Here is a 24,055-nt window from a genome sequence, read left to right as displayed (position 1 = left end):
GTGTGCCTCACATTAAGCAGGTCTTCATGTTGTTATTTCTACTCAGTTCATATCAAAAAGAATAGAGTAGAACAACTTTGGAAATACATTAATTTCCTTGTTCTGTCATAAAAATCAAAAAATATTTTACTGGCCAGTAAACTAGGTTCGAAACATACAGTGTTCAAATGCATGCATTGACTGGATGCTCAATGAGAAATACTGTTCGGTTCAGCCAGAACACAAGAGCTGGGGTTGAAGGAGTAATCAAGAAAAAAAATTATATGTCTTAACAGGTCTACAATTATATTTCAAAACACAGAGTGCAGTTCTTTCATGCATTGTGTGTGGGTCAGAAATCTAGTTTTATATGGAAAAAAAGCAAGTGCAGAGAGGAGGAACACAGCAAGGTAGCTGTAACTAAGAGAGAATAAAACATTTTTAAAAAACTTAGTGTGAGTCCTGTTCAGCTGGTTATGAAGAGTTTATGATGCGCTACTACTTGGTAAGACTGTTTTTTTATGAACAATCAGGGCTTTTGGACATCATAAAGCAGTTCACATATAAAGAGTATTCTTCTCATTGGTAAAGCTGCAGTTTCCACAAGGAACACTATGAAACACCACATTAAATATTTTTTTTTTATTTGTACCACTGAGTTCAAATATAGCCATAGCTTCTTTTAAACGTTTTGCCAAATAAGTGATTGAATGGTGACAGTATTTCCGTCATCTTGTCCAAAAAGTTTATCATTTTAAACCCACTGAATGGTACCGGGAGATGTTGCACAACCTTGTCAGGCCGAGTTTTGACCTGTCGGAGACGCTGTAGAGGCCAAAGCACTGCCTATTACTGCATTATTATTCCGCCCGCGAATATAGTCTCGATCAATTTTAACATATTATCAGTTGCCAAACACTTTTATTTGCGCGTACTGCATTTAGTATAAATTGTGGTGAAGTCTGTGCAATAACTCGGTCAACTGAGGGGATCTTGTGAAGCTTTCTGAACTTTAAAAATATGAGTGAAAATAGTCCGGCTGCATAAAGGCAGTTGGCGTCGCCATCAGCGATCTTTTCAGTCGCATGCTGAAGTTGTGAACGGATCATGTCTAGCGATTCTGCTGATTACAACAGGTAAAAAGCCTCGTTTGGTCGCTTTCTGACTCCGTACTGTATCTTTGGACGCACTACAACGCTCGACAACTTTCGGAGAATAGTATGTTAAGGAATTTGGTCTTATCTAGTTAGTTAGGCCCGAACTCCCTGTCGAGGTGATTTTGGTTGTTAGCAGTTAGCTGCTCGGATACACCGCTGTTCCAAATGACCGTTAGGAGACATTTTGTGTCGAATTCGCTTCATTTCTTTAACATATCTGTAAAAGTAAAACTATCGGGACCTGGCTTTACTTTAAGTTTTTACTAGCTTGACCGGTGGTAGGTGGGGGAATAGTCGGCGCGAGCTACGTCCCGGCCTAGTTCTCGGTAGAATCCACCGCTGGCTGCACCACAGGCCCAATTATCCGACATATTGGCCAACAGTGAGGGAGGTGGTACTCCATGTTGAGATGTGCCGAACGGGACGGGGTGTTCGCGCTCCGGACCAGGCGGTGGTCGGCGGGTGAACGGCGCGGGTGTGTGTCGGGGTTACATAAGCGGAAATTTTCAGAGGGGTAGTCGAGCCGGCTCGTGGAATTTGACACGTGCGCCCACTGGAAGTCCGGGCAGTGAAACGAGACACTTACTGGGCGTGACCCGGCCCAGTCGGTCGGTACAAGTGCTGGTAGTGTCGTACTTTTACCTCTTCGTACCCACATCATATTAAACTTACCTTTTTGCGCTCGTGATGCCATCCCGCTCCCATTACCTCGTGCAGCTGTTCATGTCTTTTACAACAAAAAGCTACTCACGTGTTAACAAAATCGTCTAAAATAGGTTTTGTGTTAAATATTTTCAATAGAAAGACCTTTTTTATAAACCTTTAAAACTATATCAGGATCATGTATCTGGGTTCTAAAATAGGAAAGTTGCCACGCTTGTTAATGAACTGTGTGCGAAAAGTTGCCAGCTATCTCAGAAATTGGCCCAATTTCTGCATATTTGCTTTGAAACGTTCAGTCATTGATTGTTAATTGTACCAGTGTTTTCAGTGGTTATATTAACTTCTAAAAAAAAAACTTTGGTGGTCCTGCCAGGTAGGAAAACGACAAATTCAGTGGTCCAAGATTGCAGCTGAGTCAGGATGATAATCATTATTTGTCCAAAAATGGTCAAAAATAGGGTTCATAAAGACTTGATAAGTGTGACGTTTAATTTTAGCATTTCCCAGTTTTAAGTTCAACAGGAAGAAAATGAGAGCATGGAAAAATGTTTCCAGTTATTTCTTGTTTTTTAAAATGTGCAAATGAAGTCCTTGAAAAGAAATGATCCAACAAGTGTGATTTCATATTTCTAATATAGATAAACAGATGAACATGGTCTAACACTGGGCCAAGTGAGGTTTAATGTCATAGAAATGAAGACTATTTGGCAGATTTTGCACATAATATAGCTCATTCGTCACAAGCTGGTCCGGTTGATATGCCACTTTTTCTATTTTACTCTAGTTTTCCCTCCCCCCTCTAAAAAAATACATCCCATTTTAAATAAGGTTTAACTCTAGTTTTCCCTCCCCCCTCTAAAAAAATACATCCCATTTTAAATAAGGTTTAAACATAAACTCATTACAAAAACATGTTTTCCCCTTCCAATGATCCGTCATTTAATACAGTCAGTATCTCACCTTTACAGGAAAGGTTTAGACTGAAATTCTGCAGAGAGAATGTAGTTCGTATCATCCGTATTGCTCATATCGACCACTGGCATGTACAAATGTGCTATTTCAAGATTTATGTATTGCATATTTGAAAATCTGAGGGGGGTGTGGCTTTTGTTTTTGCATAATATAAAGCGCACCTTTCCCAAGTGTACTCTGGTATAATAAGTCTGCATTGATGCAGCTGCCAGGTGTGGTACCAAGTGAAGCAAGAAGACCTGCGATGCGTGGCTTCCTGTCTCATCTGTGAAACTAGGTGCAGAACGACCAGAGTACAAAAGTGGCAAATGAGCAAGTTGCCCAAAAATGTCTATTCGTGTAGTAAAAGGCTTATTCTTTTAGATTATTTTTAAAAAAAAAAAAAAAGCGAACCTGTAAGACCCGGCGTGTCCGGTTATGTCATTCTTACAAATAATGCAGTAAGAGCCTACTCTAGATGCTTAAATTTGGTGGTCTTTATTTCCTCTGTTTTTCTTGATCTAGTCTCGTGTTGGCATTAAATGAAATCTCACCTAACTTTTTTTTTTTGACAGCTCAAGAGATAGAGACCATGGAGGGCCAGATGGAATGGAGCCTGATGGTGTCATTGAGGTAACCCTAAGATTCATGAATACTGCAACAAAGACACGACCAGCAGTGCTTTGAATTACTGACACCAACGCTGCCATTTCTTACAGAGCAACTGGAATGAGATTACGGATAACTTTGATGATATGAACCTGAAGGAGTCTCTTCTCAGGGGAATATACGCTTACGGTTTTGAAAAGCCTTCTGCTATTCAGCAGAGAGCAATCATTCCTTGCATCAAAGGTACAGAAGTTAAACTTAGTTTGTTTGCTTTAATTGTCTTGTAATTTGAGTGAAATGATGCTCAACCATCTTTCGGGACTTACCCAAAAAATGGGGATAACTTATTTTTACTCCCTGATCACTCAATATTGTGAAATGGCTGCAGTTAAGACGTTACAGGGACTATTATCAAACTGTGCTGCAGAGACAATGGCTTTGACTGCACTTCGAGTCTTGTCCTTTGCTAGTAGCAAGTTTGTAATTGTCATCTTCTCGCTGTTAGGCTATGATGTCATTGCCCAAGCCCAGTCAGGCACTGGCAAGACAGCCACGTTTGCCATCTCTATCTTGCAGCAGCTGGACATTGAGCAGAAGGAGACTCAGGCTCTGGTATTGGCTCCCACCAGAGAGCTGGCTCAGCAGGTATGCTGTTCCTGAGGTCATAACCTCAACAGTGTCTCAGGCCTATGCTGCATACTGACGACACTGTTCAGATAAGAAGGTACAATCTTTTACAGACTTGTCAAAATTCTTTTACTAACACTCTTTTGGTTGGTGTAGTCTCTGCCCGTGGCTGCATCGGTCTAAAAGATGATCTGGTTTGAGTTCTTTTTACATGTTGAGGAGAACTGTGTGACATGATGGCATACCATCTTTCGGGACTGACTCTTGTCATGGAGAGTTCCTTTTTGTTTTACTGATCACTTCTAACAGTTTTTCTACTCTTCATTTGTATACATGCGTATTTCTCTTTTGGTGCTGTTCTGAGCTGCGAACCGGTTTGTCTCCCTTCAGATCCAGAAAGTAATTCTGGCTCTGGGCGACTACATGGGAGCGACCTGCCATGCCTGCATTGGAGGAACCAATCTCCGCAGTGAAATTCAGAAGTTCCAGGCCGAAGCCCCTCACATAGTGGTGGGCACACCAGGCCGTGTGTACGACATGCTGAACAGGAGACATCTGTGTGAGTGCTGCTGGTCCTGTAGAGCAGATTGGTGCAAATGTAACAGACCCTGTTTGACTCTGCGTTTCTCTGCAGCCCCAAAGTATATCAAGATGTTTGTTCTGGATGAGGCCGACGAGATGTTGAGTCGAGGGTTCAAGGATCAGATCTATGAGATCTTCCAGAAGCTGAGCACGAACATTCAGGTGTTTTTTAGCAGAACAAATGCAGTACATGCGAAAGATATGGCACTCTTCTGCATTTACAGAAGTCTGCTATAATTGTGTGATCCAGATTTTCTGTTTCATGCAATAATGCTAGCAGAGTATCAGGCAGAAGGAGATTATTGTGCACTGCACTGAAAACGAGATGTGGTTGAACCTCTTTCTTAATGTTCATTAGCCACACTCTCAAGGTGATGTGCTACAACATGATCAGGACTTAAAAGTTTTATTTTTTAACTTGTTTTTTGTGTTAATTTGATGCTCTGTTCTTCCTTCAGGTGGTCCTGCTCTCAGCCACCATGCCAGCTGACGTGTTGGAGGTGACGAAGAAATTCATGCGAGAGCCCGTTCGAATCTTGGTCAAGAAAGAGGAGCTTACACTCGAGGGTATCAAGCAGTTCTACATAAATGTGGAGAGAGAGGTTGGTTTGTGCATTAATGACACTTGGCAGCATACAGCTCAGTTATAAGTAGTCGTTCTGCAGCAAACTTCTGTTTAAAGCGCCCTGCTAAAACTGCGGGAGCCGACCCTTACAGGTTCAGCTCCTGTGGCTGTGTAAGCATGGGTACATGGGGAAGGAGAGCAAATGCACAGTATTGGAAATGAGACTGGGAGGGACCTCTTTCTGAATGTCTGTTTTCCTTTGTCTCAAGATCCTGTGTTACACACACACTCGTAGAAATGTGATCCTCTTTTTAAAAAATCCATTTGCATGTTGCTGCAAGTTTGACTTGTCAGGTTAGTGTTCACTTGACAAGACAAAAAAACTGACTTGTTTTTATGGGTTTTTCCAGGAATGGAAGCTGGACACTCTGTGCGATCTGTACGAAACTCTGACCATCACCCAGGCTGTGATCTTCCTCAATACCAGGAGAAAAGTGGACTGGTTGACGGAGAAGATGCACGCCAGAGACTTCACCGTCTCTGCTCTGGTATGACATGCTGTCAGGCTGCAGGAGCTTTTTGTGTTTGAGGGGAAAATGCTACACACCAAATTCTTTTCCTCCTTGTTCCCCTCCAGCACGGTGATATGGATCAGAAGGAGCGTGATGTGATTATGAGAGAGTTCAGATCTGGTTCGAGCAGAGTGTTGATCACTACTGATCTTCTGGTTAGTATAACGTATAAGCTACAGATGATTGTTTTAATGCTGCCGTAGATCTAAAATGAGGCCCTATGAATTCTGCAGTGCAGAAAATGCTGATTAAATTGCAGAATTGGATGTTAAAAATTGCACTGGGAAATGCAAAACGTTGCAGATTGACGATCTAAAATGTTTTTTATTTTAAGAAAATCTGCTGCAGGCGTCCAGAAGTTACTTTTACCACTAAGCTAAACACTTAACAAAAACAGGATTCAAGCAATGGCTGTTTTAAGTTTTTAGTCTGCATATAAATAACAACAAGAAAATGTGACGGCTTCAAACTGAGAGGAGCGAGCTAACACTGGTTCCTCACTTCAGCTAACTTGTCTACGTGAAAATGCATCAGCAGAAGTGAGACATGAGTTTACTGCAAACCTTATGTCTGTGCAAAATAAGATTGATTTGAAAAAGATGAAAATATACACAAGTGACTAAACGATTGCACCTTTTGGAAGGTGAGGGCTCGTTCAACATGGTCCTAAAGTGTTGCTCATTGGCAGCATTACAAATTGGTGTAATAATATATTTCTAATAAATGATTGAATATTAAAAGTTCCCCTCCTTTTTTAAGGCTCGTGGAATTGATGTACAGCAGGTTTCTCTGGTCATCAACTATGACCTTCCTACAAACCGTGAAAACTACATCCACAGGTAAGTTAGGCACGTGCTCCACCATCAAATGTCTCTCATTCACCTGCATTAGACGAACGTCTCTTCCCTGCTCTGCAGAATTGGACGCGGAGGCCGTTTTGGCAGGAAAGGAGTTGCCATCAACTTTGTCACTGAGGAGGACAAGAGGATTCTTCGGGACATCGAGACATTTTACAACACAACCGTGGAGGAGATGCCCATGAATGTGGCCGACCTGATTTGAGCGCTGAGAATATTCCTTTTCTTTTTTTTACGCAGTGATAGCGATCGTCCACTTGCATTGTGCTTATATTATTCGAGGGGGGAAAAAAACTTCTCAATGCTAAACTTTGGATCAGAATTTTGGTGTGCGTTAAAGCGAGGTGACTCTATAGTCACTCCTGGACAGTTGTAGATTCTAACCTCGTCGGCTGGCTGGTTGGAGCTACAAAGCCATGGGGTCTGTAAACTTTAAGGTCCTCATCAGGTATTTCTTTTCATGTTTAATTAAGATGCGTGTATTCGATGTTCTCCACCATTTAGTAACTTACTTGTGGACTAAAAGGTATAAGTGCTGTATAAAGTCTGCAAATTATGTTATGCTAACATATGTGCGATGTCTTGTGGGCCTGCTTAGTAGGCATTTGTGTTATACTGTAGATTCACTTGCTTTTGTTTCTTTTGTGAATGTTTAATTTAAATGTACTATATATTTTTTAATCCCACTTGCTATATTGGAGTTGTTCACTGGTTGGCCATATTTCGCTGGCGTCGTTTTACCTTAATAGAGTATATTGTTGTTTCCACCCCATGACTCCTCAATCTCCTCCTCCAGAATTGTATGAATGTCCTAATAAACTGATGTTGCTGTAAGTAAACAGATGTCATTAAGTACGGGTGTGCAAGTTTGTATTTGAATATTAGTTGAGAGCAAACGGCTTTAAGATGGTGTATTGTTGGAAAAACCGTCCCATTATCGAAAGAAGCTGAGAATGTTCTCCTGTAGCGCCATCTACAGGTCCAACCAAAACTGCATCTTTACAGTGTGCTCACTTTTGTGTAAACTGCACAGCACTCCAAAAAAGGTGAAATTTTGAAGTTTTTTAGGTGACTCCCTTCCAATTATTCATTACATTGTAGACTACATCCCAGTCCCCCAACTGTTAACTTCAGAGCTGCTTTGATTGTGGAAAATGTGACTGCAATCTGACTCTGACTGTAAAGCTGCTTCGGTGTTCCCATGTGACAAAAATCATCATCAGGGCTATTTGATTAACGAGACATTGAAACACAACTGATGCTGATATTACTGTGTACAGTAACACATGCTCATTGATCCTGGCCATCATGTTCTGCAGCTTCTGGCTCGAGGGTTGGAGATTCTACTGAAGGGGGTCAAGCAGTCCACAGGCAGGGTGGCTGGGATTCCCCACAATGCACTGCTCCTGCTGATGTGAACATTCCTCTGAGCACTGTTCACCACCCTCAGCAGCAGAACATGTCCTCAGCTGCTCCAGTGAAGAACCGGCTAGATTCTATGCTTCTGAACTCCACAATCAGCAAGGCCGGACTTTCCATGGGGCTTATGGAGGCATCACCCCAGGTCCCCAAAAATATAGTTTATATGAATGGATGTTTTGCTTCCAATGAGGTGCAAAGGCCACATCACTGGGAAGAGTTTTGTTGAAGGCCTATGTTGATTAACAACCATCTGGGTTTTTTTTATGTAGGATTAGATTTCTTAGTTTTAAAGTTAATATAATACCACTTGTTTTACATATAAAGCACGTTAAATAAGTATTGAACACATCCCCCAATTTTGGAAGTAAATGTTTTTCTAAAGGTGCTATTGACAAAATCCTCTCCAGATGTCAGTAACAACCCATTCAATCCACACAGCCAAAGAAATCAAGCCACGATGTCTATAAATTATGTGTAATAATAAGAAAAAGTATTGAACACTTACTGAATTTTATTTAACACTTTGTACAAAAGCCTCTGTTGCTGATGACAGCTTCAAGACGCCTCCTGTATGGAGAAACTGGCCCATTTTGGCCCATTCTTCCACACAGACACTTCAAATCATTTGCCTGAGTGAAATTAAATGGATTGTTACCCACGTCTGGAGAGAATTTCACGCCAGTAGAACCTTTAGAAATGTATTTACAACATTGCAGAACGTGTTTAATACTTAATTCACCTGCTGTATAGATAGAAACATTTCAGAGCCACCAGTAGTTTGTGCAACAATGGTTAATTTAAAAGGTAAACATGAACTATCTCTATTTTATATGCAGGTCTTTAGCTTCTCTGTGCTCCAGACTTTAGATGTTACATTAAAGCACATAATGAGTACAAATGTTTATAGGATCACCAAACGTAGCTCTAACTCCGGACCCCACATCCTCCTGGGCCCTGCCGTGGCTCCTTGCCTTCTTAATTAACCAGCACCCGTTATAACTCCTGCTTTCTAGCAAACCTTTACGCATTCACCTGTATCTGCTGTGCCCACACAATGAAAAGATGTGACAGATAAAATTAGGACCAAAGTTTGAAAATGTACCTTTTAGAAATAAAGTTACATGAAACCGCTGGTAAGGGGGTTAAAAAAAACAACAGTGATCTGACGGAAAACTTCACGAGACTCTCGGCTGCAGAGGCTGTAATATTCATTCATGTTAAAGTGGGGCAGGTGGAGGCTGACAGCCGCACAGGAAACTGTGGTAGGGACAGGTGCAGAAAACACAGAAGAAAGTGTCTTTTGAATACAGATAAAGGTACAATCCGCATTATATTCCATGGTGTTTTTGTGTGTGATACATGCAGGAGACTGTATAGAAACGAATAATTAAATTACAAATGGGATAATCGGGGTCCTTACTCGGTTGCTAATCGGGCTTTGTTTATACTGTCATAAAATAATAATGAATATTGTATTTTTTTATCCTATGCTGGCTCAGTAGGAAGACGTGGGTGTGCTGCTCTCCGTCTGCAGCCACAAAATGCTTCAGTGTACGGCTGCAGACGTAATTAAACATCTGGGTGTGGACTTTGACGTCTAAAAGTGGTGAAGTTCCTCACACGTCGAATGTCATATTTCGTTCTAAATTTGTGGAAAATAAATAAATAAATAAAACTGAACACAACTAAAAGAAGTCTTAGGGCAAATATAGACACCCCTATAAATTTGCTATTACTCCCCCTCTGGACAGACAGCCTTTTTAGCATAATATTTTTATTGTCCACCACCAGGAAGTCGTGTGTGTTATCAGGCAATTGCCTGAGTGTCCTGACAATCAGTTAAAACGGCAGATACAGAGGATGTGTCGTAGAGCCATTAGACAGAATTAGTGGTATTTGATGGAGGCTGACAGGGGTCACCTTAAGGTTGTTCACATTTGTTGTTACAAAACCATTTTAGGAGATTTGGTCAGCTGTGACGCATCTGGTCATGTTTGGTGGAAAAATGCGTACCCCAAAACGTTGTGCGATCAGATGTCAATTAAGCCTCGCTGCACGCAGATACACACAGGCACATTACAGATGGCTGTCAGTGAGCAACAAACAGGACATCGGCGACCTGACAGCAGTTAGCTGTTCTCCACGCAGCTTTACTGCTTTTAGGTGAATATAATGTGACATAACGCTGCTCAGACTGTTGTCCTCTGATTGACACTGCACATTATAGCTTACAGCAACTGCAACAGGTCCAAAAAACAAACAGAACAAACATTTCACCAAAAGAGAAACTTGCCCATAAACCATTCATAAAATCCCAACCAAATGGATATTTATGTATATTGAGAAAGATTTTGATAAACAGTTCATAAAAACCTTAGCTACAAATACAAAACAAACAAAAAAAGGACTATCTTCAAAATATTTCCAAATCTCACTCTTTAATTATCTTTAATCAGCCTGCAGCAAGGTTTAATTTTTTTTGAATCCTAAGACGTTCACTTTCCTGCTTGAGTGGGGTCCTGATGTTCCGGTCTCTTGGGACTGCTACATCTATCACCACTGCTTTCTTCTGTATCTTATCAATCACCACAATGTCCGGTTGGTTAGCCATCATCTGTTTGTCAGTTTGGATCTGTACATGGTACAGATGTCCCTGTACACTACTCCAGTCACTTGGTTATGGCTTTCCAATTTGCACCCTGCTATTATGTTCTGGACTGTCTAAGGGCATCTTGGCTCCTGTCTGGTATGATAGACCTCAGCCTCTATTGCTCTTCTGCTGCCAACATTAGTGCCTCTGTGCTGTCCTTCAGTCCAGTTCTTTCTATTCACTGGTAGGGTTGGATGATATCAGCCCCTTCATCAATCTGCCGGTGGTACATTCTGTTCAGGTGCTTATCTTTCCATGATGGTTCCTCTTTCTTCTCTTCCACACTGGGTTTCTACTGCCTGAGACATTCACTTAACAGATCATCATTAGAGGCTTTCTTCTCGATGTACTCCGGGATCTTGGTTGTTTCATCCTGTAGAGTGGCTCTGATGCTCACTAGTCCTCTGCCTCCCCTCTTTCTCTTAATGTCCAGTCTCAGGGAGCTGGACTTGAGGGAACCCTCTGTGCATTGTGAGGAACTTCTGTGTTCTGATGTGTGTGTGTGTCTGTGCAAAACAACAATTCTGAACAGAATTTAATGACTTTAGGCAATTTTGCCAACTTGTGGTAAGTAGAATAGACATTTGACAAAAATGTTACTGTACTTGGGACTTGAAGTGGACTCACTCTCAGACTCCTTTGTCAAACCCAAACATTTTATTTTGATCTAAAAGGTAAACGGCTCTACAATCCACAGTCTCGCCTGTGTGATCAAAGGCTGCATCAGTAAAATGGTCACTGCATAGCAATGTCCATTTAGATGGTTGTCACTTCATCTGTCTGGCTCCTTGTCTTGGTTTAGGAAACTAAAATTGACATAAAACATAAAAAATGGCTTAAAGGCAGGTCAATTTACATGACCCTGTAGGGCCTGGCTGTGGTGACTGTGATCAGTAATGACTACAGGCAATATACAGCTGGTATCTAGTCTAGATGCCAGCTGTATAGTTGTTTTTCATCATCTTGTGATCTACAGACATAAAGAATTACACAGCTGTATCAGCAGCTTTTGAGTTTTGTAATATTAGGCAAACAGTATTGAGTGTGTTTTATGTGCCCGTCAGTACACTGTGATTCTGGACTAAAAAATGTGCAGAAACTGAAGAAATTAATAGTTCTACATTAATACTTCTGTTTCTGGAGTTCCAGTCTAATTAGAAGTATCTCCTGGACACATATTCTATTCTAACCTTTTCCCAGAATTCTCACCTTACAACACTGCCAAAAACAATGAAACAGGGTGCCCTTGTATATCCCACATCTGTTTCACATATCTGGAATGTCTGGATTGAATTTGTTTAACTTTTTTGAGGTAATATACACTCTCATCAACCAGTTAGATTGTAGTAGCCTTCGGCGTCATTGACTGAGCTGCTTTGCACACTATTTTCTAATTTTCCAGGGGCAAATTTTCCTGAAGGTCTGCTTTCCATGCATTTAGTTTAGAAGCAGAATAGTCGGGAGAGTTGTCTCTCAGCAAGCTGTAAACCTCCAAAATGATGCCTTTTCCAAGTGGATTTTTGTTAGAATTTTCTCCAGATTGGTTAATGAAGGGTGGAGCATATAGGGAGTTTGGTTTGTTTTAATAAAGCTCCTAAGCTGGACATATTTATAGAAGTGTTTGTGTGGTATGTTATATTCTCTAACAAGCTCATCAAAAGTGAGAAAATTCCCTTTTTTTCATAAAGATCTTTGATCTGTTTTGGTTTTGAAATATTATTGTTAGTAATAATTTTGGCATAGGGATCGTTGTACAAAAGTTTAACCCAATTTCTGAACCCCTCTCCTAGACCAAATCGTCCCAAAACCTCAAATAAGAAGCTACATCCCACCCTATCAAAAGCTTTCTCTGCATCCGGTGCCAGGAGTGCTGTGTTCGAGGCCCCTTCTTTGTTATGCAAGGTATTCAGAACCAATCACACATTGTGAAATCCACAACGTCCTCTAAAAAATCCATTTTGATCTGCCCTAATTAACCCTAATAGTACAGGCTCAAATCTCTTTACCAATATTTTACAGAGAATCTTCAGATCCAAGTTCAGGAGGCTGATCAGTCTCATATTTTCACACCTGTTGTTAGATTTACCAGGTTTCTGCAATATAGTAATCAAAGCACCCCTCAGGGTGGGAGGGAGTATTCCATTTTGAAGGGAATCTGAAAACATTTCCAAAAGGGGTTTCCTAATCTTTAAAGGGACCTATTATTCAAAATTCACTTTTTGCATGTTTTTGTACTTCAATTTGGGTATCTGCTGCTTCTAGAAACAGTCCAAGTGCAAAAAAACAAACAAACACCAATAAGTAAATGTTTTCTGGTGTCTGCAAAACGACCTGTTTCAAAAACCTTAGGATTGTTACATCACAATCCCCGTTACCTAGCAACCCCAAGCTGAGCCCAGCCTCTCACCTAGCAACCCAAGTGGAGCTCCTCCCACTTCATTACAAGAAGACCGTCACGTTTGTTCTGCTGGTTTTACAGCTGAACAGTGTCTGCTGGAGCAGGAAAATGTTCTGTTGTTGGCTGCAGTATAGAACATGTGTCCATGCATGTTCTCCCAGTCAGAGAACAGAGCTGCGTGGCTTCATTTTATATTTGATGGCACTGTCCCCGCGATATTGCCAAAGAAAGTTGTAGTTTGAACAGCTCAGCTGTCCCAGATGTCCAGAAGTTAACCATTGGTCCAATAGATTCTCCTCATTAAGTTTGTGAAGCAGTTTAAAACTAGTATCTGGATAGATAATTCCCTAGTGAAAAAAAAAAAATCTCCAGCTCTAGGACCTAAACCAAAAGGTCAGTTTCCAGATTGCAAGAAAACAGCAACAACAACAACAACAACAAAAACATTTTTGTCAAACTTTATTTAACTAAAACCTCTCCTGTTATTATAACACAGTAATCATATCAGTGTTTCTCAGTTTAGGGACATAAAAATGTCACCCTCTCCTCTCTGAGATGTAGATGTCTTCATTTAAGGCATCTTCATCATGAAATTGGACATGGCCCGGATTAGCTGTTTAGCAAACAGCTGCTCTGTTTCCTGGGCGATTCTTCAAAATGAACAGGATTTAGGATGGGTCTACAAGCACAACCATCAGCTTGCATCAGCTCTTCTTCTCCTCCACAACTAAATACAAAATGAGCATAAGCTGAACCAAATTTTCCCCTATTTTGCTTTTTTTGCTAAAAGTAGGTCGTGCAAAGACTTCACTGGTACTGCCTTGATAGCCACCAACACATTGGTTAACCACTTTCCCTTTCCGTTTCAGGGGTTCACGAAATATCCTGCTTTGCACATTTGTTTCAAGTAGTTTCCATTCAGAGCTAAGATCAGAATTTGCTTGAACCACCCGATGACTTGTCCTACATTTTAGCTTTATGTTACAGTTCAGGTTATGACCGGTAATTAGCTTGTTATCCATGCATCCATTTTCTTTACCCGCTTGTTCCTCTTTTGGGTTGCAGCAACAGTGATTGGGTGAGAGATGGGGGGGGGGGGGGCAGGTCCCCTGTCCATCACAAAGCCACATGGAGACAAACAAGACACTCACACTTAGAGACAAGTCAGAATCGCCAGTTACCCTGACATGCAGGTTTTAGGACTGTAGGAGGAAATCAGAGGAAATCCACACATTTATATAAAGAATAATTGAAACTCCACGCAGAAAGATCCCAGCCGGGAGTGAAACCTGCAACCCTTTTGCTGCGAGGCAACAGTTCTAACCAACCGCTCCACCGTGCAGCCACATAAGTTTTTTAACTTGTAAACAGATGATATGAAATGTCTTCCGAGTACCACTAGAGCAGAGGTCTGTTGGCAAAGTCAACAGAGTTCTTTATGTGATGGGGTGTGTTCCCAACAAGAGGAGCTAAAATATCAGTGAGATCTTTTGCAATATTATATGTCACTGAGTTCATGCTGCTGACGATGGATCTGAGAGCTCCTTCTTTGTGTATTTTGTGGAGTCCATACAGGCAGGGAGTAGCTTCCCCCGGGTATAATCTGTAGTACAATGATCGATTATTCCACATTCCACAAACAATGTTTGCTGTCTTGGTTACTGATCTATAAGCACAACTATTCTCCTCACAAACATATAATCTGGCATAATAAAGATATTTTATATAAGAACAAATCCCTCTACATTGACAACTGGAAAAAAATATAATGTTTGTAAGACAGCTATTCAATAATCAAGGTTCTTTGTTCAGCTACAGTGAATTTCTGTCTCACTTTAAGTTTCCTGTAACTGCTAAGGAATTCGCTGTTGTCTTTGATGCCATTCCCTCTGGCCTTATTATGATTATGAAAGGCATCATCAGTCAAAAACCAGATCCTACCTCATACAATTTAATGGAGACTGTTGTTGCTAAGACTTGTCTAGTGTCTACTTCCAATAACAAGAAAATTTGTTTCCTTTTTCAACAGCAAATCATTTCTCAACCCTGCGTTATTGGTTATTGGAATAGGTACATGCACGGAATTAACTGGAAGAAGGTTTGGACTCTACCTGTCATGATTTCTAGTATTTTTTGAGTTGTTCTTAGTTTTGGTTTTGTTCTTGTCCTTGTTTTTCATTACCCACTTGCCCTCAGCCTGCTCCTGCTGTTCTGTCATGCCCATCTCCACCTGTCTTCAATCCTCGTTACTCACCTGTGCCCACTTCTCCTGATTTCCCTCTGCTTTAAAACCTGGTCTTCTTCTCCACCTCCCTGCTGGTTCATTAATTGCTTGTAAATTGTTGTTGCTGTCGTTCCATGTTGCCTTGCCTTGTTTCGCCTCGCCCTTATCTGCGTTTTGGATTTTTGTTATAGTTGTTTTGCTGCCACGTCAGCTTTTGTTTTCAATTTTGTTATTTAAAAATAAATCTTTTATTTATTAATTATGAGTCTGCGTATTGGGTTCGCCATGCTCACCTCCAGTCCTGACACTACCTCACAAAATCTTTGTTACAAATAAAGTTAAAGAAGTGTCTTATAAACTCATCCACAGATGCTACCCTACCACGCATTATATGTGCAGATTTAAAAAAAAAAAGTTGATATAATGTGCTCTTTCTGTGCCGCTCAGGCTGAAAACACGACTCATTTGTTTTGGAACTGTGACCATACCAAAAATCTCTGGGATGATATCAGGAGACTTCTCCACAAACTCTTCTCAGTTATGAGACTGCTGTCCTTGGCTTTACTGCTTTTGACCAAAAAAAAAACAAAAACAAAAACTGACTCCTTCTTTGTCATCAACCTCATTGTACTTCTTGCTAAATATTATATCCACAAATGCAAGTTTAGCAATAACAGTCTTTTTTTTTAATCTTCATGAAAGACTTGAAGTGGTACTATCAACACATTGTCTCATCCAATAATTCAAAAGCCATAAAAACTGTAAATTTATTACAGAAATTTAATATCTTGTAACCTGTTGTAAATTTTCTGATCCCCCTGGCATGTTCATGTTTTTGTTTTCTTTATTGCTATCTGTTTTTGCTTTTTGCCTTTTGTTGTTGTTGCTAGAATTATGTCAATGTTTTGATTTTTATTAATAAAGAACTAATGAACTGCGAAAAAAAGAGCTCCTTTCTACACATAAAGGACCCCGGCGGCCATCCACAAAACCAGCGCCAAATGCGGCGGGTCTCCCGACTATCTGCCTGATCAAAATTAATACTGCGCCTCTTTTAAATGAGCTGCTGTCTGACAGAGACGTGCAAATAATATTTCGTGCCGTGCTCTGCTACAACCTTAATATCAGATAAAATATAATATGAGAGTGGTGCTGATGGATTTACTTGTGCTCCACAAATAAACCCAGGAGTTTGGTAAGTGTGCTGCTCTGGAGCATGTGTGTGTGTGTGTGTGTGTTAACTTGATGCCAAGGAGGAAAGAAATCCATACACTCAATCTGGGAAGAGTTAGAAGGTCATGTCAAAACTGTAGAGAGTCTTTCATTCAGAAAGAGACATTATTTACAAGTTTAAAATATCAATGACAGGTGTCAATGTTCTCAGGGATGGATGCCCCAGGAAGTTCAGCCTGAGGCCAGACTACAATGTTCAGAAGTACAGTTTAACAAAAAACTGAAATGATCCATCTCAGACTCTACAGGCCTCAGTTAAACAGAACAAGAACAGTTTGGTTTTGACGTTACCACGAGAAAACGCCTTCTCATCTTTCTAGCAAATTAACAAATTAACAAACAAAGGAAACATAGCAGTAAAACGTGGCTTTTTATTGGAGTCCTTCAGGCAAAAGAGACCAAAGTCAAGATGTTTACCCATAAATGTGTGTTTGGAGAAAACCAAAAACAGAATGTACACATAAAAAGCCCCACATGCCAACTGTAAAGCACGGTGAGTGATGATTTGGTGTGTTTATTGTTTTTTTTTTTGTTTATTTGTTTGTTTGCTTATTGTATTCATCTTTTTAAAACCAAAACAGCTGTTAAAATGTACGTTTTTTTTTCAATGTTTTTGATTTGATTTTTTTGTATGTGTGTTTCATCTATGATAAGAATAACCACTAAATACGCATCATTCACTGCCAGAAGTCTGCTGCATAAATTGTAAGAAATCTGCAGAATCATATTTTGTTGCCAACGATTACGAGTTGTTTGTTTACTTTCAAAAACTAATGAGTTCAATTCATTCGCAACAGATAATGAGTCAGTAAAATAATCCCTGGATGTAAAACAGCAACTAAAAGCTGTGAGGGCGAGAGTTGACAGAAATCGAGTCATTTTGGGGAGGAAATCAAGCGGCGGAGAGTGTTAAAAAAGAAGATCATGAAATGAACTCTGCTGATATACTCTGAACTCTAACGGGAGGACTTCCATCAATGATCGCTGAGTTTAGTTCAAAACAAAGGTAAGGAAAATTGGCAGTTATATTTGCAATTTTTACAAAAATCCTGGTAAGTTTGTGTTAAATTAACCCACAAACAGTCATTTAATGATGTAGAAATTGTGTTAGAGCATCAAAATTCCAATCAAAAACAAAAATGGCCATTTTATTTTATATTAATACATAAATAAATGTTTGGTGAAAAGTGAAATTCAGGTGAAGCTGCTTGATTAAAGGAGGTCTGGGTGCTGGGGGTGCATTGCTGCTGTTTTTTAAGCGTGGAAATGTACAAAACGTCAAACCAAAGTTTTGAAAATTGCCCTGGGTGTTGGCTGGAGCTTTAAACTCAAAAGATCACCTTGATTATATACTTTATTGTAAAGGAAATACAATTTTGAAATAACCAGATTTCAGCAAATTTACAACGGCAGCTCTCTGAATCTTCCTGAAAAAAAAAATCTATTTTGCCTTTGGACGTTTTATTTAATTTCCATTTGGGATTAATAAAGTATTTTTGAACTGAATTGAACTGAACGCCAAAGTCTTCAAAACCCATAAACTACAACACAGTCTTACACACAGGTAAGGTCAATTCAGAACGCTGCTGTAATAAACAATGATGAGTAGTTTAGCTCATGTTTGTGCCTCATAACAAACTTTATGTTTGCAAACTGTAAATGGTAATGTGCTTTACTAAACAGCAGGGACGGCTGGTATCAGTGGGCTAGTAGGGCTAAGCCCTCCCTGGTGTTTACAATATAAATGTTAAAATACCTAATAAACACAAATTAAAAATATTGTATCACATTTTGTGAAATTTACAACAAAACTGGTGCCAAACAGTCCCGAGAAAATCCCCAAGTCTTTCCAAAGGGCTGACTTTTTACAGCCCCATTCAGCCCCTTGTTTTGCGTGGTACAGAATGATTGACAGCTGTCTTGTCCCGCCCCCTCGGTTTGCTGCTCATTTGGGCTAATTTAGTTCAGCCCAGGGTCAGCCCAAGGCCTCAGGCTTCAGCCAATGAGGGTGGATGTACAATAACGTGGCTTGAGCGCAATGATACATGGGCGTGGTTTATCATGGACTAAGTGTGATGGTGAGCAAGATAAAGATAAACAAGGTGAGTTATTTAATTTCTCACTCGTTTTCCGGAACCGGAAGTGACGAGGTTGGGAGGGAGCAGATAAACCCGAGGATATTCAAAGTTTTCCTGTCACCTGGTTTCAGTGAAAGGACTGGCTAACAGCAAGTGTAGCTAACAGATGGTTATTAACATTTTTGGATCCCAGAAAAGTTGTCGGAGTGAGCTTCTCTTTAAATAAGGTAGGATTCATTAAAAAAAAGAAGCACTTTCCAATATTGCATGTCTTGTTTGATTTTACCTTATCAGTGTGATCAACACCACGAGTTTAACTGGACCTCTGTAGGCCGACGGTGCAGAGATCCAATGTATCAGACCAGATGCGCTCTGCGTGTTCTCCACATGTTTTGTCCCCCCCCCCCCTAGGTATTTTGGTTTCTCCGTGTAAATTAGATTATTTGGAAACCCTAAAGCTCTGTTCACACTGCAGGTCTGTTTTCAAATGAATGGATGCGTTGTGAGCGTCTTATTTGACATATTTCAACATAAGAACAAGCCCACAGCACTGAGAAGAGTTTGAATTTGCTGGGGTCCGTGTCTGTCAACTGCTGCTTAGCGGTCATTGGGCACTGTTCGCTTCTCGGGGGCGGGGCTCCAGGGATCTTGAGTAGTAATTACTGATTTTGGGGAAACATGACTGCGGAGGAGCGTGGAAGAGGAAAAGAAAGTGGTGATGAAGAACAGCCGAACTGACAGGATTTATTCGAAGCCGGTCAGCAGTCATGCAGCAGGGACCTGTTGTTCTCTGGGACTCTGGCTTAGTCAACATCAAGACCTGTTACAGCTTTGGAGCGCACACAGAAACAAGAAACATTTTGTCTCCTGACTCCTCTTTAACCCAGGCGTGAGCGTGGTGAGTACATCCTCAAGAACAAGAAAAAAAGTAAAAAAACAGCTTCTGTTCTGCTTTCACTGGGTTTGTGTTGTAATTAAACACTCTGACATCTGCGTGTCGGTGCTTGTCTGAATCTGGTTTTAGGGACTGGAAACCGGACACCGAGCCCTTTACAGAACATGACAGTAATGAGAACAATTAAAGCAGCCCAAGGAAACTGTTTGGATCCAAACAGGTCTGAGGGCCTGGATTGGCTGATCGAGTGACGTTTCCGACAGGGCTGACGATGGCTGTTATCTTGGTTTCCTGGAGATAATAAGCGAGTTTCAGCTGTTTGAGTCCGACTCTCTCGGTTTGTTTTAACCACTGTCATCTAATCAGTGATCTACAAAAAGTTCAATAAGTTGTGATACATTTGACCCCCCCCCCCACCAGATTTAGGAAAGTTAGCACTATGGAGTAACGGTAGTCAAGTCAAATTTATATATAGCACTTTTCAGCAACAAGATGGTTCCAGTCTAACGGAAGAATTGCTTGGTGTTTGTTCAGTAATCAGCTCTGTCAAAGTTCATTTGACAGCCCAGGGTGGCCTCCGTCATGACTTCACCACCACCTGCACAGCCGGCAGTGGGAAGAGAGGCGGGGAGGGAGCTGAAAGAGCAACTCATTCACTGGCAGCTGACAGTCTGCACACGTTAGACAGAGAGATGAGAGGGAGGAAAAAAACAGCTCTTTGGACACCTTCGCAGACCGCCCCCAGTGCGCGCGCTGCAGCTTTGACAGTTTCATCGAGGACTGACGCTCGCTTCAGATAATTGTCTTCACTTCCGCCCGTGTGGCATGCAATGAGGACTAAAAGGACAACTTGAGCAGATACGGGGACACAGCGAGGGGTCGGAGACTGTTGAACCCACGAGCGCAATTTTGTTTCTTTTTTGTTGTTGTTGTTTTGCTGGTAAGTGTTGGAAAAATCACTTGAATGATGGTGGAAGGTTTCTATCTGACCTCTGAGCTTCAGATCTATTTATACAAACTGTCCTTTAAATATGCATTTGCTTGGTTGTGGCTATAATCTGGAGAGAGTGATAACTTGCTTAAACTTGACATTACATATTTAAAAAAAAAGCATTATATGTTTTAAAGTTATTGCTTGATGTTAAAATGCTGTAAAATTTGAGCAGTCACTGTTCAGCTGTCTGTCTGCCTCGATAGATACAATCTATTAACCAGTCTATTGACTTACTAATCTCACTTCCTGCTCTAGCAAGAAGAACATGTTTTATGGCAGGAATATAAAGGAGAAAGTTCATTCAGAATCAGTGACCCCATTAGGCGCAGGGCAACTGGGGACGTTTAAAAAAGCTCCCGGCCCGCAGTGGGAGTCCCAGCCCGCCCCGGACCGCCATCATCCCCTCCCCGGGCGCGGGCGGAAGCGGACTAATATCACCCTGCATTGTGCTACTCTGAAGCTCCTCGTTGCACCTGAATGCGTTCTGTGATTCTCAGCGATTTTTACTGGGCCCGCACTCTTAAACCCCTCCATTATGGACAGGCCGGCGGTGCGACATTGTGCTGTGTTGGCTTTTTGCATTCACCGTCCCCTAAAGGCCCCCGTCCCACCCCACCTGCCACCCAGCGTTACTGATCTGTTGGAGGGTGGCACGCACCGCAACAGATTATTTAAACTTATTGGTTGAAGTTACCAAGTGATCTATAAAGAAAGACATCTGGTGATTTAAAAAAAATAGATTGTATGATTTTGTGAAGACTGTCAGTAAAAGAACGAGCAGATTAAAGATCGAGGTGGGGGCTGCTTTTGTATCTTTATAAGCTTTTTTTTTTTACATGTTTAAAGTCAGGTTTAAGCAGGCCGTTGCTCACTTTAGATTATAATCACATCAGATACGAGCAAAAGTCGCACTCTAGTTCGGCTGCTTTGAAGACTAGAGCCAAAAAAACGAAGCCGTTTTCAAAGTTAAATAAACATGAAGGGTGTAGTCTGCTCCAAAGTCCTGTTGTAAGCTGGAGAGCAGGATCCAGTTACTAAATAATTACTAATCAGCTGCTTTATGGCCCTGCTTGACGGTAGATGGTTCACTGTGGGATTTTTGACAGATCTAAATGCATTTTAAAATCGCAAAGCTGCAGTTTGCTTGCAAAATAGCATACATCAGTTCAAAATACGGATTAAAACCTACATAGGGCAACTACTATTTGAAAACTTTTGGTAAATAGTTTCAAGTTTCACATTTTTACTTCTTTGTTCTGAACTATCACTTCCACTTTTTTGTTTGTCCTGTTATGGCATATCAGATACCATATAGAGAAGACGGCTGCCTACATGTGCTAGAACAGATTTGCTCTACAATAAGGATATCTCAAGAGGAGAATCCTAATTGCATGATTTACTTTATTGAATCAAGACTGAATCTGAATCTAGCATCAGAGAGTATGCAGGCCACATTGTTGTAATAATTAAGAGTTTGTAAGACCTTCAATTATCAGGATTTTCTTGTGAATGTGTGCGTAAAGGTGTGTGTGTGGGGGTGTAAGTGCTTCCACTTTTCTGTTTTATCTTGAGTTAAACTCACAGCAGTAAATGTGTTCTGTCTTTACAGAACCATGAGGCTCCCGGGTCAGAGTTGAGTCTCCGGTTTCTGGGTGACTCTGCTATGATGGAGGACACGTCCCTACAGGCTCAATGATCCCCACTACTGCCTTTGGCTGAATGCTGGCAGCCTAGGATGGAACGCCCAGCAAATGCTGCTCTGAGCCACTGCGACACCACTCATAGCCTCTTTCGCCTCCCCTCCTCCGAACTCACTGACACACCCGGACCGGCTCGTCCAGGCAGACGAGGCCCACCGCGAGCTGACCAGCTTCCAGGATGTTTGTGAACTTCCGCCGGATACGAAAATGCCAGTTGGTGCAGCTGATGACCACCTGCCTGCTGCTGTCAGTGGCGATGGTCTGCTGGGAGCAGCTGGACTCGGCCGTCATCAGCCACGTCAAGTCCTACTCCTTCCGTTACCTGATCAACCGCTTCACCTACATCAACCAGAGCCTCACCATTCCGCGGGAGCAGGCCAGAAGCTTCAGCGACTTCCCCTACCTGTTGGACCACCCTCACAAGTGCAGCGGCAAGGACGTCCTCCTCCTCATCTTTGTCAAATCATCCCCGGAGAATACTGAGAGGCGGAACGCCATCAGATCCACCTGGGGTAATGAGACCTACATCCAAAACACCCTGGGGGTGACAATTAAGGTGGTGTTCGCCTTGGGAGCCGTTCAGCCTAAGAGAGGTGAGCCTTCATGGAGCAGCAGGAGAGCAGCCGGCCTCCAGGAGCAGCTCATCCAGGAGAACGACCTCCACGGGGACTTGGTTCAGAAGGACTTTCTGGACTCCTTCCACAACCTGACCCTGAAGCTGATCATGCAGTTCCACTGGATGCACAGCCGCTGCTCTCACGCCCGCTTCCTCATGACTGCCGATGACGACGTCTTTGTCCACACGCCCAACCTGGTGAGCTACCTACAGGACACGAGCCGCAGGGGCGTCACGGACCTCTGGATCGGTCGAGTGCACACGGGGGCGCCGCCTGTCCGCAGCAAGAAAAGCAAATACTACGTCCCCCACGAGATGTACCAGTTGTTGTCCTACCCTGACTACACAGCGGGGGCTGGCTACGTTGTCTCCAGTGATCTGGCGGACAAAATCTACCACGCCATGCTTACCCTGAACGCCTCTCTTTACATAGATGATGTGTTCATGGGCATCTGTGCCAATGCTGTGAGCGTGTCACCACAGGAGCACGTCTACTTCTCAGGGGAAGGCAAGGCGATTTACCACCCGTGCATCTACAGTCAGATGATGACATCACATGGCCACGTAGATGACATTTACGATTTGTGGACGGCAGCGACACACCCCCAGGTGAAGCAGAGGACCTCTGGACTCTTTGGGAAGCTGTACTGCACAGCCGTAAAGATGGCTCTTCTTTGCAAGCCCCACTTTTTTGACACCTACCCCTGCAAAGCTGCATTTTTGTAACATTAAATATGCGGATATCGCTGCTTGAAACAGGAGGTAAAAAATGTGTCATGTTTTAGATTATATTAAAACAAGAGGCTTTTTTTTAGTTTCAGTTGATTGTTTCTACCAAAGCACTGTGTTCATTTCTGCAGAAGGAACCTGAGAGACAGGAGGGTTTGTTTCACTGTTGTGACATCAACAAGTCTGTGACTTGTAGTTTTAGTCACTTCCTGACTATAGAATGGGGGGTGGGGTGGGGGGAGGTTTCAACAGAGATGATGTTTACATGTTTTAACGTTAAATTTAAGCCTTTCAAAATGTGATTCAGATTAGTTCAAACTCATTTCAAACAATATTTCTTTGTCGTCTTTGGTTTTGCAACATTCCACTAATAATACTAGTGATAGTAGTAATAATTTGTAATGATATACAAAGAACGTAACATTTTATTTAGTACTGGCCTTCATCTGTTTTATTAATTTAAGAGTAAAAGAAACAACCAAAAGTTATATCTGTCCCTAAAAATTAGCATTTGAAACTGAGAAAGTTGCATCCAAAACACTCTGAACAGGCAT

At 41.6% G+C, this 24,055-nt stretch overlaps 2 protein-coding genes, 1 long non-coding RNA gene and 4 other non-coding genes across 11 annotated transcripts; all 7 read left to right on the top strand.

The window, feature by feature from the left end:
• Nucleotides 1-1,006: 1,006 nt before the first annotated feature.
• Nucleotides 1,007-7,414, top strand: eif4a2 (eukaryotic translation initiation factor 4A). Its single transcript, XM_017420355.3, has 11 exons — nucleotides 1,007-1,115; nucleotides 3,326-3,383; nucleotides 3,470-3,602; nucleotides 3,865-4,004; nucleotides 4,377-4,545; nucleotides 4,621-4,730; nucleotides 5,027-5,170; nucleotides 5,544-5,681; nucleotides 5,771-5,860; nucleotides 6,465-6,544; nucleotides 6,623-7,414. The coding sequence occupies exons 1-11, from the start codon at nucleotides 1,087-1,089 to the stop codon at nucleotides 6,765-6,767; spliced, it is 1,236 nt and encodes a 411-aa protein (XP_017275844.1). The 5' UTR covers nucleotides 1,007-1,086; the 3' UTR covers nucleotides 6,768-7,414.
• LOC119618076 lies at nucleotides 1,122-3,173 on the top strand. Its single transcript, XR_005234594.1, has 2 exons — nucleotides 1,122-2,627; nucleotides 2,684-3,173. It is a non-coding gene; the product is annotated as an uncharacterized LOC119618076 (long non-coding RNA).
• Nucleotides 3,650-3,726, top strand: LOC112450653. Its single transcript, XR_003039334.1, has one exon. It is a non-coding gene; the product is annotated as a small nucleolar RNA SNORD2 (small nucleolar RNA).
• Nucleotides 4,213-4,288, top strand: LOC112450652. Its single transcript, XR_003039333.1, has one exon. It is a non-coding gene; the product is annotated as a small nucleolar RNA SNORD2 (small nucleolar RNA).
• On the top strand, nucleotides 4,776-4,955 carry LOC112450651. The gene has a single exon (XR_003039332.1). It is a non-coding gene; the product is annotated as a small nucleolar RNA SNORA81 (small nucleolar RNA).
• LOC112450650 lies at nucleotides 5,236-5,418 on the top strand. The gene has a single exon (XR_003039331.1). It is a non-coding gene; the product is annotated as a small nucleolar RNA SNORA81 (small nucleolar RNA).
• An 8,928-nt stretch (nucleotides 7,415-16,342) lies between the features above and the next one.
• On the top strand, nucleotides 16,343-23,602 carry b3gnt5b (UDP-GlcNAc:betaGal beta-1,3-N-acetylglucosaminyltransferase 5b). Of its 5 annotated transcripts, none has more exons than XM_025006807.2 (2): nucleotides 16,343-16,451; nucleotides 22,066-23,602. In XM_025006807.2, exon 2 carries the CDS (start codon nucleotides 22,335-22,337, stop codon nucleotides 23,496-23,498), a length of 1,164 nt encoding a protein of 387 aa, XP_024862575.1. In that variant the 5' UTR covers nucleotides 16,343-16,451; nucleotides 22,066-22,334; the 3' UTR covers nucleotides 23,499-23,602. The 5 variants fall into 5 exon arrangements, with proteins under 5 accessions (XP_024862575.1, XP_024862576.1, XP_037828938.1 ...); XM_025006808.2 differs by lacking the exon at nucleotides 16,343-16,451 and adding an exon at nucleotides 16,963-16,982; XM_037973010.1 differs by lacking the exon at nucleotides 16,343-16,451 and adding an exon at nucleotides 17,351-17,495.
• The last annotated feature ends 453 nt before the right edge of the window (nucleotides 23,603-24,055 follow it).

The sequence above is a fragment of the Kryptolebias marmoratus genome, linkage group LG20 (assembly GCF_001649575.2).
Source record: "Kryptolebias marmoratus isolate JLee-2015 linkage group LG20, ASM164957v2, whole genome shotgun sequence".
NCBI classification, from domain to species: Eukaryota; Metazoa; Chordata; class Actinopteri; order Cyprinodontiformes; family Rivulidae; genus Kryptolebias; species Kryptolebias marmoratus.
The sequence above is the reverse complement of the archived record's forward strand: the minus strand, read 5'-3'. Positions and strand labels throughout refer to the sequence as shown.